At 43.2% G+C, this 15,453-nt stretch overlaps 1 protein-coding gene and 2 long non-coding RNA genes across 8 annotated transcripts in view; 2 read left to right on the top strand and 1 right to left on the bottom strand.

Moving 5' to 3' along the window:
• The window catches only part of LOC148057658 (uncharacterized), a 50,938-nt gene extending 40,761 nt beyond the window's left edge, over positions 1 to 10,177 (bottom strand). For all 6 annotated transcript variants that reach the window (XR_015708772.1, XR_015708789.1, XR_015708778.1 and 3 more), the window contains exon 1: positions 9,779 to 10,177. This is a non-coding gene — a long non-coding RNA (uncharacterized LOC148057658). The remainder of the gene's footprint in view (positions 1 to 9,778) is intronic.
• On the top strand, positions 6,008 to 9,226 carry LOC148057659 (uncharacterized). The gene is made up of 2 exons (XR_015708791.1): positions 6,008 to 8,539; positions 8,742 to 9,226. It is a non-coding gene; the product is annotated as an uncharacterized LOC148057659 (long non-coding RNA).
• Positions 10,178 to 10,389: 212 nt separating the features above from the next.
• OTUD1 (OTU deubiquitinase 1) lies at positions 10,390 to 13,180 on the top strand. Its single transcript, XM_087776731.1, has one exon. It carries the CDS (start codon positions 10,620 to 10,622, stop codon positions 11,952 to 11,954), a length of 1,335 nt encoding a protein of 444 aa, XP_087632857.1. The 5' UTR covers positions 10,390 to 10,619; the 3' UTR covers positions 11,955 to 13,180.
• The last annotated feature ends 2,273 nt before the right edge of the window (positions 13,181 to 15,453 follow it).

The raw sequence follows: 15,453 nt of genomic DNA on the forward strand, positions 1-15,453 counted from the left end.
GCTAGAAGAAGGTGATTATAGTTACTCAAAGAAGTAGAAGCCATTATGAGTGGCGTGTTTGCTTTCATTGTAATATCGAACTGATGCTTTGACATTCTAGCTTTTAAATGGTTAGGAGACAACAGTGAGATGACCAAAAGCTATGTGTCATTTTATCATAACTCTCCCTTGACAGAAGTCCATCAGAGAGTATGGGCTAGCTGAAAAAACTATAAAGTTACTAATCTGTGTTTAAATACGCTATTTGATCTCTAGTGCTCTTTGACATCAATAATTATTAGCATTTACACTAAAGATCACTTCAACTTTGCTTGAACTTGGGTTACACCTAGTGAGATAGCAAGCATTTAAGATCAAACATCACAGCAATACCACACAACTTTATAAATATAAAAGCAAAATAATGACTTACCTAATAGAAACCCTAAGGATTTTTAAACAGGATGATTGCTTGTAATGGAGTTGAATTTTGCTAGGATTAGCACCTATGTCTGTTCAATGAGATACATAGTTTTTATGGACCAGAAGTGGTTACAGAGTTAGGTTCCTTTACCCTAAAGAATAAATCGCCATTTGCAATATTTGGAGTGATTAGCATGGATAAAACCGTTCCAACTTCTGTGAATCCACAGAAGTGTCAGGGAGTCATATGGCTTTTAGAAAAAATGTGCCTTTCTTTTCAAGAATGAAAATAATTTTATTAATTGAATCTTTTCTGCAGGCTCTGGGCACTATTTCATTTCATTTCATCCACAGAAGAAATATGGAAAGTGATACAAACTGCCAAGATAAAATTAAATGCTAGATTTGTTCTTTTCCTTCAGCCCAAGCTGAAAAAACGATAAAACAGCGATCTCTTCATATTAGTGAAACATAATTGGTAAGAAGTTTAAGAAGTTAGATATACTACAGGAGATAAGTCATCAATACATTCACAAATGTTCCTTAAATGAATATAAAAAGGGAGATTTCATTATTAAGTCACATGTTCTGAGTAATAGTTTAAACTGATCCTTGTAACTCAGGATTGTAACTTGTATTCTTCTCAAACGTTTTCTTTCAGCTTAGAAAAATGATAAGGGTAATTGAGTGAAAAGCAGAAATTGTTACTTGGCTTACAAAAAGCATTTGTAAAACCTGTCTTACTTTTAGGTATCTTCCAATGATAGTAACGTATAGAAGAGTGCATTTTGGTTGTGTAATTTGCCGTTGTAATTTGTAAAAAGTGTAATTTGCCGTTGTAAACAGAGAAAAAGTTTATCAACATGGGCTGTAGCATGATGTGGCAAAAACTGCCAAAAAATGACATCGAAGTTTTTATGACATGTAGGAATCAGATTAAAGGTTAAGAAAACTGGTCTTGATCCCATGCATTGCTTGGACATGTACGAGAGGAGCAAGTTGTGTCCATTAGAGGATCCAGGGCACTGACCAGAAGATCCACATTTATTTATGAACACTGAAAAACACTGAAAATTCTACACTTTGCTGATGATACACTTCATCCTGTGTTGGTTGTTTTCTTATTTTTGATTACAGTCTGGTCCTATGATTCTACCTACTATCTTTTATGTTAAGTAGCTCAATGCTTCACACCCTAATTACCTACTACAGTCATAATAATCTTGTTTATTCAGAAATGTCTTTGCTGTCTAGCCTGGGCCAGGCCAACTATTGATTCTTTTAAGATAATAATCAAAAGATATTTGTTTATAGTATTCATTCACCAAATTCCCTGAAATGGATTTTATGGTATTTTAACCCAGTTAGGAGCTGCTGAAAATGGATTTGGAATTGTACTGGTGCCAAATCTTAAAGAATAGTATTTATGGCATAATAAAATACTGGTTTTAACTTTGCAAAATGAGTTTAGTTGTAATCTTTGAAAACTAGATCCTTCTTGCCTCTGGTTTGTGTCCCGTCTCCCCAGGAGCGTTGCTGTTTTGCTGGCCTGGGCTTCTGCTTTCCGCGGAGGGAACACTGGCACCACACGTGAGACACGGGGCTTCTGCATCAGCACTGCTCTGTCTCACCAAGGCTTCCCACGCGGTTTCGATGAACTTGACCTCTAAGGAACTGATGTTTACTGTTGCACATATCTTTTTTAAAACAAGATACCCTTTTATTGCTTAACTAAACCACGCTATTTAGGGTCCCTTTTGTTAGAATGGAACAACAAAGCTTCTGTGGCTGTTCACGATGTGTTTGTCTCTTTGGCCTGGAAATGTTCAGATTCAGTGACAGGATGGGACTGGCAATGCACAATAAAGCTCCTCTCCCCTTCCAGCTACCTCAGGTTTTTGCTTCAGATTCTAACTGTAATCATTTTACACATTCAGTCTCTTTTGACTGAAGTCATCAAGAGTTAATGTCGGCTCATTAATTTCTGACCGAGTCTCCAAGGTAACCAGGTTCATGTGCCAACAGTTCTTGATATTTTTTCTTACAACCCAAAATCTCCTAGTCCTGTATTTCAGAGAAACAAATAATTTTCTAAGTTAGAGTGGGTCACAATACAAGTATGACAATTAAAACCATACACACTTCCTATTCTTCCTCATTTTCTGAGGTGTGATTGTTGACCTAAGAGAAATACAACATATTTATTTTATTCCCACTGGCTTTGTTGGAAGAAGTGAACAGATCTTCAGGGATATAGATCCTTCTGCAAGTCTGATAAAGCAGCAGCAAACTTCATAAGACAGAGTTCCTCTTTGTTTAAACTAATTACACTAATTCCTTGGACAATTTGGAAGCAAAAAGTGTAGCATTTTCACAAGAGAGCTGTATTTGCAGGGGGAGAGAATGACAAACCATAAACCCCCAGGAAACAGAGATAAATGGAACAAAGAAGTGGGATGAGATCTGATTGCACATTAAGATCAAAGTCTTTACCAATCTATTGCCCTATTGTTATCATTAAACCATAATGGTCCTCACATTCATAGGCCATCCTGATTTCACCATGCTGCTGCTAGTATTTTGTTACCAGGATCCTTTCATAAAATTATTTGCAATTATGTCATATCGGAACGCCAAGGCTGCGAGTCAAGACTAAATTTATTCATTGCCAGTTCGTATCCATCTCTTTTTGGCCAACACTGGGCTTTAATTTAACGAGCTCTTCTCACTCCCAGTATTTCATCAGTGATATATTTATAGAGATCCCTTCTCAACCTTCATGAGATAAAGCAAGCCAAGAACAGCTAGTCTCCTCTTGTTAGACGGTCACCAGTGCCGTGATTCCTTAATTCCCCTTTGCTCACATTCCAGTCAAAATTCAACATCCTTAAGCAATGTTGACCAGAAATGCATATGGTATTCCAGATGAAGTCTTACAAGTCCTTTCTACAAGGAATATTTATTTATTTTGGATATGTTCTCACCTGCTGTATTCTAGGATCCTATTTATCCTTTTGAAAGCTACATCACATCAGAAGCTGCAGTGACTCTGCAGCTGAATAGCATGTGTGGGTGTTTCTCCTCTCCTGATGGCTTCCCACAGATGAGATTCCGCTAACAGCAGAAGTACTGACCTGCCACCAGGTGGATGATCTTTCTGTTGAATTTCATCTAGCCGCATACGCAATTCCATCTCTAGTCTTCAAAAGTTTCCCGTGTGATGTTTCAAAAATCTTCTTTATTGTAAGAATGCTGCTCAGCTCTGAGTCATTAGTGAAAGTCAGTAGCACACTAAGTGCCAGGGTAATTAATGAAAATATTAAAGTCAGTCCCAAGTTGGATCTTAGAAGAACTCCACTAGCAATTTTCTTTCAGTGTAACAATTCCTTTAAGTTATCTTCAGTTGTCTCTCCCCTAGCCAGGCCCATCGCCACCTTTTATTTCTTGTTCTAATCCCTATCTTCATTGGTTTGGTAATGCCTCATACTATGCAGCGTCAGGAACTTTATTTAGATAGAGCAAGGTTAGATATACTACGTTTCCTCTAGTACTTTTATATCAAATTCAGATGGACATGCACAAAAATCCCTGTTCAGCTGAAAGGCCCAGGTCTGATACAGTAAGCTGATTATATTTGGGGTTCTTATTCAGAATTACTAATTGATTAACATTTAATTTTCATAAAATTGTCCTTGTATATAACTAACAATTTGAAGAATGCTTACATTTTCGTGTATGGATAATGTAACTGCTTCTTTACAAAAATTTTAATGTTTCAATTACGCTTGAGTAAGTACAGAAACTCTCAAACTGGAACTTTGACAATGTCAAATCAGAAAAATAATTCCATAGTGTACATTTAGGTATGGAAAAACTAGGTTAGGAAAGATTTAATTATTTACGCATATGAGTAGGACATCAGTCAGGGTGAATTGATGTCATCCCTCCTCTCTAATGGCTCTACCTGCGTTATTTTTTGTCATTAGACAGTGGAGTTAAACAGCTGTGATCTATCCTTGCCGTAACAGTTAGCTCTGTGCAAGGCAGATGGAAACAAAGCAGGTTTTTAATTGTGATGAGGTAAGTTCTCTCCCTACATTTCATCAGGACTAGGACACGACTCGCTGAGCTGGTTATGTAGCACGTAACCACAGCCCTTTCCCACAGGAAGGACTCAGCAGTGGAACAACAAAGCTGGTTAATGTAATTACGTGCTATTCCGTGACTCCCAAAACATGAACAATGAAATGTGGTTTTCTGCTAAACTCACCTCTCTGTGTGAAGCGATGATTCCCCCTTTTGCTGCTTACTGATAGGAGAAAGGTGGGGAAACGTGTGCGTCGCAAGGCTGTGGAGGATAGAGGGGATGGCACTTCCCATTGAATTGGTCTGTTTCCAAAGCCTTTCTGTTGCAAGGCCACACGTGGAAGTGCTGGCTACTTGCTACCTCACTGGAGTATTTTTTCACTTCAGGAGTAAGCAGTATTGCACCCGCTTTTCTACAATAGTTCTTACAGTTTTTTATCAAGATTAATCTATTAATAATATTTCCTGTAATTGTGAGTGGTGATTTCCTGCTTCTGGTATTTCTGTATTGCCCACTTCCCCTCCCTCCTTCACAGTCCTTGTCAGAACGCTGTTCTGCTCTTGGTATTAGCCAAAATAGCTGCTTTCCTCTACCCTAAATTAGTTGTTAACCAACATGAAAGGGGGAGAATGTGACTATTTAATTTCCTATAACTGATAACAAAATATAGACATTGCAAACACTTTCATATCTTGTAAGGTTTATTAAACTAGAGAAGATAACCCTTTCTAAATGTTATAAAGCTTGTTCACATCACATTATTACCACTGTTTTTTTTTTTTTTCTGAGGAAACAGCATTGTAGATCCCTTTTTCTCTGGTAGCATCTTAAGGCTCTGTGCTCAATGACCACCACAAATGCCATCTACACTTCTGAGTGGAAATGAGAGACTTGACCTGCGTCATCGCTCACATTCGGAGGCTCGCTTACCAAGTGGGATACCACCCGAGATCTTGAGATATGAGCAAATGTCTATATTTATCACCAACAGCCCTTTTTCCACAAACTCCTGCCACATGATGTCACAGCGTGGGTTACATCTCTAATGACTAGTGCACCCATACAGTGAATATGATTTTAGTAAGATTTTAACATGAGACTACAGCAGAAGCTGAACAACAAAGTGTGAGGCAAAGCTCTCCGAGACACATTCCTTGTTTTATGCAGTGTATTCACACCTCAGAAGCAAGTGTGGATACACTTTCTCTCCTTTTTGTGTTAGTGGTACATTTAGGGCTGAACGAAGTCGGTAGTCTAGTTAACACCAACACTTAAGCCATCACAAAGCAGCTGGCATCAGGAGAAGAAAAAGAGACTGGGAGTGGGAAAGAGCAGAACTGGTTCTTTTGACAGCGCTGTTGGCTTGTGACATCTTTACAGGTTCATTAACTTAACTTGGTAATTTTATGAAAGGAATGATATGATACGATTACCTGCAGGCAACAGAGGATAAAACTGATGATTCAGGAACTTCATTCTAGTTCCAGCTTATATGTATGTCTTCCCTGTATTGGAAGATCCTTGATATATATTTCTATTTTCTATTAATTTTAAAAATTCATCCTTGATATACCACTTCAAATTATTAATAAAAATTAAACATTTCATTTTCCAATTACATACAAAGAGCTATTAATTCACTAAATACTTCAGCCAGAAACATCTTTGGCTGAAGGGCTGTTATGTTAGCATAAAAAAAAAAAAAGCAGTGGAAATGCTTATTCAGTGTCATTCAATACATCGTTTAAGCTACCTTCTCCCTTCTTCACTAACAAATGTTCCTGGTGATGTAATTAATTTGTTTTGACTTCTATGTCAATCACGTATCTACTACACATTAAAGTTAAAAGTAGTTCCACTCTCAGGCATCTAGTTTTACGTCAGTGAATACCACTGTTGTTCCACAGCTGTTTTTGTGATCATGGTTTGCCTTCTGAACAATCCAAGCAATTCCTGGAATGTGCAGCGTAACCAGTGATAACAGTCACGTCAGGAAAAACTTTAACCACAGGAGATGTTTACGCTTTATTACTACAGAGATTGTTTCGAGGTCTATTCTGTATTAGCAAAGGGCTGTACGTTACCCTATAACGAGTGAACCAGAAGCCCAAGAAAGTTAATCTACGGAAGACGGTGAAAGGCGTCTCCATACTGTGTTCTCCTCGCTTTCCAAACACCTCTAGAGGCCACAACATGCAGACAAAGTGACAGAAGTGGCAAATGCAGGAATATTCCAGATGCAGTCAATCTGTGCATCATGTTTTATCCAGGCCACACTAAAGCAAAGTTTAGTTTTTCCCTGGAATCAACAGCAGCTCTACATGCAGCTCAAAGAAACAGCAAAACCCCATCTTCTGGTAGCGAAAGGCACTAAAGGGACAACCACGTGCCCCTGGCTTTTATAGATAGCCTTGCACTGAAGACATTCAAATTCTTCTTTAAAATTTCTTTTTCACAAGAACTGTATTCATAGCGTTTGAACATTCCCCTCTGGAGCAGACCACTGTTTAGGACGTTATTGTTAAAAGCAGATGTCAGATGTCTAAGAAAATGACCTTTTAGGTAACTGCTAGTACGAAAGCTGAAAACTAGCCATGAAATGCTTGTGCTGCAGCGGTTCAATGGCATTTTTGTCACTGATCATCCAGAGAGACTGGATTCCCCCCAGGCTAAGTACGTGTGACTAACTCTGGGTGCTCAGTTATGGAAAATGTTGGTTACATTACACTGTCAGTATTTAATAACATGGGTAAAACACATCAAGGTGAGCTTCTCTTTCCATTTACTGCACGTGGGAGGTAATAAATATGTTAATAGTAGTAGACTATTAACACTAAGACAGTGGTATAAATGTTTGTTGTGTTTCTCAGTTACCTAGTAACAGATTTTGATTAGCAAGCTTACTATGTGCATTTTAACTGAAAATATAGGAAAGACGTTATAGCTGTTCAGAAACGAGAAAAGAATAAAAGAACAATCTATCTGCTACCATTACCAAAAACTGCTGGCATATTTAGCATGTATTTCAGGATACTCCTTGGATTTTTGTTGAGAGAGAAACAAGGGTTTTTTGTCCAGAATATGCTATAGTAGAGCATCAGAATACTAACACGATGGTAATTTGGGCATACATAATAAATCTGTTTCTTTCCTCAGATGAAGCACCACAAGTGTTGTACCTCATTGTAACTAACAATCGAAATTAAGCAGCTGCCCACCCATTAATGTACCACTGTTCCAAATAACCTATGGTTTTAGAGAGGTGGAACAGTCATTAGTGGGAGTTTCTGTAATATCCTAGAAGAAAGAAAATTGCGGTACTGAGTATTCAAAATGCAGCACTCACTTATGAGAGAAGTGCTCTTATTCTGCTGGATCCATTTACTATTCTCTAACAGAAAGAGCTGCCTCTCTCTCTCCCTCTCTCTCTCTGTTACCAGACTATTTAAGACTTTAAACCCACCATCCTTTAGTCAGCTCTGGCATTTACTGTCAGACAGAGCAATTCACTAAGCAAAACCACAGAGATACCTTAAAAAAGGTAGGCAGCAGGGCTGGTGAGCATGAAGTAATGTAAATCCTTATTATAGTAACAATGAACAAACCCACAATGAACAGCTACTGGCACATTTAGAACCCCCTAGGAGGGAGCAACTTCCCGTGATTTTACATTAAATCACCTATGAATATACTAGAACACATTTTAACTTGGAAATACACCTTGTAAAGTTTCACTAAGAAGTAAAACTAAACAGGACTCTTTCCTTTGCTCCAAGCCTTCATTTCAAGGAGCAAAGATTTCAATTTACCACCATTTGATCAATATATATACCTCTCTAAGCAATGATGAGTTCAGAAATAAAGACTTGCCAGCTGATCTCACAGGCTATATTTAAAACAAAGTTCTGAACATTCTGAAATACAGGGGTCACTCTGTAATTTCAGAGCAGTTGTAATACCTTATCCCCCTGTTAACAGGCTGCCAGAAATGCTCCTGGCTAATGCCCATCACCATTTGTTCTAAAGATATCAACTTTCTGGCTGTAGCAGGTAAGTCAGGACATTTGGGCTTCGATTCCTATCTGATGTATATCTCTTGCATTGCAAATTCAGAGGCAATAATTTTGGAAATATACTGACTCTGTAAATTTTTATTAAGAGGTTCTCAATAACGCATGGAATTAGCTGCCGTGTTTTATCCAAAACAAAAAAATAAGGTGGATGTGAAAACTGTTCCCTTAAATATCCACAGCTTTGAGCACCAAGGATTTCAGCATTCTTCCTTCAACATGCAAGTCAGCCAAGGAGATCAGAACACATTTTCTGTATAAAGAAAATGAAATTCTGTACTCTGTTGCTGGTAGCCCTGGAATCAGCTGCAGAGATTGAAGATAGGAAATGGATCCTTGGACACCGATCCAAAAGACAACCAAGGCTCCAAAGAAACAATAATTTTTGATGTTACAGTCTGTTGCACGTGATCCTCTTAGTTACATCTTTTTAATTAGCGTAAATACAACAAGGAAAACAAATCTTTCAGAATATCCAAATAGAGGGTTTTTTTTGTTTGGTTATTTTTTAAAGTTCTGCAATCTGCTTGGATTACTAATACTTTTCCAAAGATATTTGAGACTATGGGATGGAATCCAGAAATTTTTTTAAATATCACTTTGAAATTACATACATCAATACCTTTTTTTACCATTTTGGTACAAATAAATGAATGTGTTAACATTTGATCATAGTGTAAACTGGTGTTTCTTGGTCAGCATGCCTGTCAGAACATAATCAAATCCAGTGTGTACAGATAACGTCGTCGTTCATGGACAAAGGGTTAGATATGACTTTTTTCATACCACAGCTAAGGCTAAAAGACATGGCTTAATTTTAAGACACTACAGGCACTAATAAACCAATTATCAGTGATCTTTGAGAGCTATATTTTAAATCTGGTCTCTCCTGTTATTATGTGATGACTTAGATCACACTTCTTATGTATGCATGCACTACATTTTCCAAAGTGGGATTACAGGTAGACAAATAGCAGCTTGTGCCAGTGACTGCCAGAAAACTAATGAATGAATATTGTTCCTACCCCAGCTGCAAATTATGAATCATGACACTGATTATACGTAGGCAGAAGCATCATTCCTTTTCAGCAATAACATGGATACAACATAGCATCAGCCGACTGTAGGCAGAACACCTCCAATAATCTACACCTGATGATCAAGTCTAAAAATCAAACCGCTTGGCTGACATTGCCTCACGAGGAATTGCTTTCGCTACCTTCTGCAGCATTTTCCAGGTCGGCCCCCGAGGACACCCAGTGCAGCCTTCCCCTCTTGGAAGATTCCTCAACACTTCCCGCTACCAAGCGATGTCACAGCTAGGGCCCAGCCCAGCGCAGCGCAGCAGCGGCTACGCGCCGACAGCCCGGCCCGGCAGAGCAGCCATTTCTCCCCGAAACGCCCCTCAGGCGGAGCCGCCCGTTTCCAGCGGACGGCCCGCACCACCCCGCCACGGCCTCGGCTACGGAGCGCGGCTTCTCCCACACCGCGGCGGGGCCGAAGCGGACCGGGGAAGCCGGCCCCAGACGCGAGAGCCCAGGCCGGGGCCGGACAAGGCCGGGGCCGGACAGGGCCGGGGCGGCCACACACCGCCCGCCGCCGCTGAGGGGCGAACCGCCCCGCCCCCACGCGCCTCGGCCCCGCCCCCCGCGCATTCCAACGTGCCGCGGCCCTGAGGTAAACACGGCGCGGCCCCGCCCCCGCCCGGCCTCCAGCAGCTTCCAGAAGGGCCGGAGCGCGGCGCCCGCGGGGGGGCCGGGCCGGGCCGGGCCGGGCGGCGCTGGTGGCGCAGTCGGAATTGCCGCCGCCGCCGCGGGGCCCGGCCGGCAGCGGGGCGCGCAGGGGCGGGGCGGCGGCGGCGGCGGCGGCGGCGGCGGCGGCGGCGGCGGCGGCGGCGGCGGGGGGAGGAGGAGGAGGAGGTGATGGGGATGATGATGCCCTTGTTTATTTTTACGCGGGCGGCTCATCCTCTCCGGCAGCCCCGGCGCGGCCCCCGCCGCCGCTCCCCGCCCCGGCTCCGACGGCGCCGCCTATAAAGCGCCGCCCGCGGGGATCGGAGGATGCAGCTCTACAGCTCCGTGATCACCCACTACCCGGCGGGCGGGACGGCCGCCGCAGCAGCCGCCGCGGCCCCACCGAGCGCCGCCGGCGTCTTCAAGGTCTCCTTGTCGCCCGGACCCCCCTCCGCGGAGGCAGCGAGCGCCGCCGACGCCGCGGGCCCGAGCCCGGCCGCCGAGAGCCCCGCCAAGGACGGCTTCGTTCCCGGGGGGGGAAGCAGCAGCACCGCCGCCGCCATGCCCGCCTTCTCCTCTTGCCTGGAGGTGATGCCGAGCGGCCCCGCGGCGGGCCCCGGCAGCCGGCCGGCGGGCGGCCCGCAGTACAGCTCCTGCGCGCAGGTCACCGTCAGCCGCCGGCGGCCGCTGGAGCGGGTCGTGCCCATCCGCATCGTGCAGCGGGCCGAGGCCCCCGGCGAGCTGGTGCCGGCCTCGCCGCGCAGCCGCGCCTGGCTGGAGGGCATCCTGGAGAGCATGCGGCAGGCCGGGGGGGACGGCGAGGCCGCCGCCCTGCCGCCGCCCGCCGAGGAGCCCAGCAACCGCAGCCTGCGCCTCAGCGAGCACTGCCAGGCGCTGCAGGCGGCGGCCGCCGGCGCCCAGCCCGGGCTGGTCCCCGGCTGTCGCCCCGCGGAAAGGAGCGGCAGCCAGGCGCGGCCCGGCGCCGGCGGCCCCTCGCTCGGGGAGGAGGAGGAGGAGGAGGAGGACGGAGCGGGCCCCGATGCGCGCAGGGGGCCCGGCGGCCGGCCGGAGCGCAGCGAGAAGCTGGCGCTGTACCTGGCCGAGGTGGAGAAGCAGGACAAGTACCTGCGGCAGAAGGGCCGGTTCCGCTTCCACATCATCCCCGACGGGAACTGCCTCTACCGCGCCGTCTGCAAGGCGGTGTACGGGGACCAGCGGCTGCACAGCGAGCTCCGCGAGCAGACCGTGCACTACATCGCCGACCACCTGGACCACTTCAGCCCCATCATCGAGGGCGACGTGGGGGAGTTCCTCATCGGCGCCGCCCAGGACGGGGCCTGGGCCGGCTACCCGGAGCTGCTGGCCATGGGGCAGATGCTGAACGTGAACATCCACCTCACCACGGGTGGCCGGCCCGAGAGTCCCACCGTTTCCACCATGGTTCACTACCTGGGGCCCGAGGACCCGACGCGGCCCAGTATCTGGCTGAGCTGGCTTAGCAATGGGCACTACGATGCAGTGCTGGACCGCGTGTGCCCCAACCCGGAGTACGAGGCGTGGTGCAGACAGACTCAGGTACAGCGCAGGCGGGATGAGGAGCTGGCCAAGTCCATGGCCGTGTCCTTGTCCAAGATGTACATCGAGCAGAATGCCTGCTCTTGAGACCACCTGGGCCGCAGGCTGGGAGCTTTGCTGCAGGGACTGAGACAGACAGAAGGTGTGCTGGCTGTGATGGTGATGCCTTAATCCTTAATGAAGCAGCAGCACCCCAGACGGAGAAGGACTGTAGATTGTGGGGGATAAATACAACCGTGTTTGTAATATTCTGTTGTAAAAACTTAGCCTCGGATTATTTGCAAGCAGATTCTCCGTGTATGTTTGTGTCTTCCCTCCCCATTGTCTCTCTATTTTCTATAAGAATGTATTTTTTGCACAATATTTTTAAACTGTTACCTCCATCTTCTACATCTTACATTATTATCTGGCTTTCAGCTGTACAGCCAAAAAACGTTTGTAAACACTTTTTGTAAATAAGGCTTATGATGTAACAGCTATTTTTTGCTGTGTTTTTTACCCATAAACCTTATATTTCTACCAAATGAAGTTGATGTCAAACTGACCCTCCCTAAGTGATGAAAGCATCGTGGGTATTTTCTTGCAAAACTAAAACAATGGTTTTTGTGAAAGTGCAGCAAAGTATGAACAGACTGTTTCTCAGAACAGTTGCTTTCTCTGCCTGGAGCACAGAACAGGTCCTTTGAGCCAGTTGGAATGCAACTACACATGAACAGTACAGGGAGCAATTGACTCTTCTGTATGTAATTACTATTTTGAGTAAACTGGCCTCTTGTTGCCTGGTTGGCTCGCCCTCTGCTCTGTTTATATTATTTATCTGTAATCACAGAACATTAACTTGCAATAGAATGTTGTGACTAGATAATAGTCTCCTGCTTTGGCAATAATTGCCTTGGCTGCACCTCGGTGTTTGTGTTCTTGTTTCTGGGGTTATGGTGTCTTTTGTATAAGCCCTGCTGCTTTTTTTGGCCCTGGTGTTGCACCAACAAATCATTATCTGATCACAACGTTTTATTCACTTGATGTTATTTTCTGATCAAGAAATCAGGAATGGTATTCTACACTATGGTTCAAAAGGAAAAAAACAAAGTATTTAAATTGAGGTTTGTACGGTTTGCTGGGTCAAACATTTAAATGTTTCCAATCTGAATTCTGTCTCTTCTACTTTCTGATTAACTTGTTAGATATATTTATTAAGTAATGCAGTTTGTACTTTTTTATTTTGTAATATATTGTGATTTTTGAATTTATACTGTATTTGTATAATAGGAATATTCACAGCTAAAATGGAATGAATAAAGAATATAATTTTACTTGTGCTCTTTTTTTCCACCCTTTGTGTTCGTGGTGCGGTGAAGAACTGCAGGTGCGTTCCCAAGACCCTTTATTTAGTTTCTCTGCCTTAGTTTCCCCAATTAAGAAATGGGAAGAAGGGGCATGGTTCTTTACCATCAGTGAACCACTGATGATTCTGGTGTCTGTGAATATGTGAAAGAAATGCAAGCATTTAAAGAAAATTGAATATCTGTAATTCTTTTGTAACTGTATGAGATCTTGGCATATCTCTTTGCCAATGAGAAACATTTTTGTATATTAATATGCCTTAGAAGAGGCGTTCTCAAGCATAGTACCTGGGCTGGTAATACCAGTGGTTGTGATGAACCAGCTCCCTGCTGGGCCGTGCACGCTTGGGCTTGGACTTGGGGCACTGGGAATCTCCAGCCTGCAGCCAGTCCCAAACTTATTGCCCTGTCACCAGTAATACATCTTGCACCCCTCTTGAGTAGAGGCAATGTCATAAGGAAATACAGCTTTTTGCTCCCCTTACAAGATGGAAATGCCATGCAAGCTGTTAAACAGTACTCTGTGTGTGCATGCATGCATTTCAAATCTACCCCCGATCTTTAAAAATACTAGAATGCCATCCTTAAATGACAGAAGGGTACTGGGTTAAAATTAGGATTAAAAATGAACTAAATAGCTGAAATGTAGCAGTCTTAATTGAGCACGCTTGTGATAAAGAGCTGCAGGATTGATTGTATATTTGGTACTGTTTTATGTGATGCAAAGAGTAGATAAAAATAATTTTTTTATGTTATTTCCAAAATATTGGTAATTGCAGACTATGTTTTCCCCCGTTTTCTTCACACACAGTCATGCTTTTTCTTTAAAGGTCAAATAATGGTGGTAAACAGTCTTGCTAGTCCACTACTGCTTAACTTCACTGAACCTCTGGAAAGCTGAGTTCTGAGGTGAGAGCAAGGCAAAGATGCAGACATGGATGTGTTCATGAGGGACAGAGATAGTTAATGAGGAAAATGGCTATTCAGGTGGCTGTAAGCACAAAAATACTAATACAGCATCACTAAATATCAGTGACGTGCTTAACTGTTTAAAAACTTTGTATCCAGGCTGCTTAGGTTTTGGGTTGGATATGTAAATTCATTCAAAGTTGTCAATATCCCAAACTTTTTTTTAAAAAAGATTTTCAGGTCTTTTAAAATTTGCATTTTCAGCTATATCATGAATTGTGATTACAAATTTTTCTGTTGTTTTGTGGCACAAACCCATAGAGTAAGTGAAGCAAAGAAGGACTGATATTACATAGTGTTCACTCTGTGAGATACAATTTATATTAAAATATCAACAAAAAAGTAGTGTTAAAAATGAACAGCACAGGACCCTGGGATAAGTTCCCACAGGATTCCTTAGCAATTTTGATGCTACTGCATGAGTCACAGGGGCATGCAGATAACTTTAAGGAATTTGAAAGAACGAGATTACTCCTTGAACTAGTTTGCAAAGACGCTGAGGATGTATTGCTGAAACATGTAACAAGGCAGTTGTCTGTGCAGCTTGCGTTACATACTGTGTCTGTTCTAAAAGGAAATGACAAAATGGCATGTCAGATGTTTCAGGCACGTGGAAAGTGAAAATGTTTTTTTATAGCTTTGGTGTTTAAAGTTCAGCTGAGATGCTGAGTTGGGATGCAAGCTAGTAGTGTCTTGCCTGAGTAGTAGTAGAGGCAGTTTTATGGAGTAGTTTTATAGAGGCAGTGATCCTAATATGGACAAAGCTTTGCAAAACTGCTTGTAACATTGTCACTTGCCCCCAGCAAAAGCACAGGTAGACACAAGTTTTCCCTTAGTGTCCCCTGTTCACCAATTCCAGTAATGAGGGGAGGACAAATGTCCTTGCTCATAATTTCACTACCCGATTATTTTAACCTTGGCTAATCACTTGCATAACCCAGCTAATCCTTAGACCTGTCTGGGGATTTTGGTCAAGAGACTCTTTACTATTGACAACAACAGAAGGAGAGCTTAATTTTCAGTGTTCGGTTGTGTGGTCCTTTAAGTCAGGTAGAAAATGCTTTAATTCTAAACTGAGCAAATGGGAACTCATCGACATGAAAATTTGCGATGCCATCTTCGCTTGTATTTTATGATACAATTGTGAATTAGCTGACGTGTCAGATGCTTCGTTTCAGGAGTTTCTTAGGTTGCCAAGACTATGTCATTCTGTCACTAAACGTGCAGTGGATCTTAGAATTTTCCTGTGTATTGAACAGACTCTGCCACACAAA

The sequence above is a fragment of the Nipponia nippon genome, unplaced genomic scaffold, assembly GCF_047370975.1.
Source record: "Nipponia nippon isolate SJK-2023a ecotype South Korea unplaced genomic scaffold, ASM4737097v1 scaffold_1, whole genome shotgun sequence".
In the NCBI taxonomy this organism is placed as follows: Eukaryota; Metazoa; Chordata; class Aves; order Pelecaniformes; family Threskiornithidae; genus Nipponia; species Nipponia nippon.

Bases quoted from the DNA above. Each gene is read 5' to 3' on its own strand.
- OTUD1 (XM_087776731.1), top strand. From the start codon at position 10,620: ATGCAGCTCTACAGCTCCGTGATCACCCACTACCCGGCGGGCGGGACG.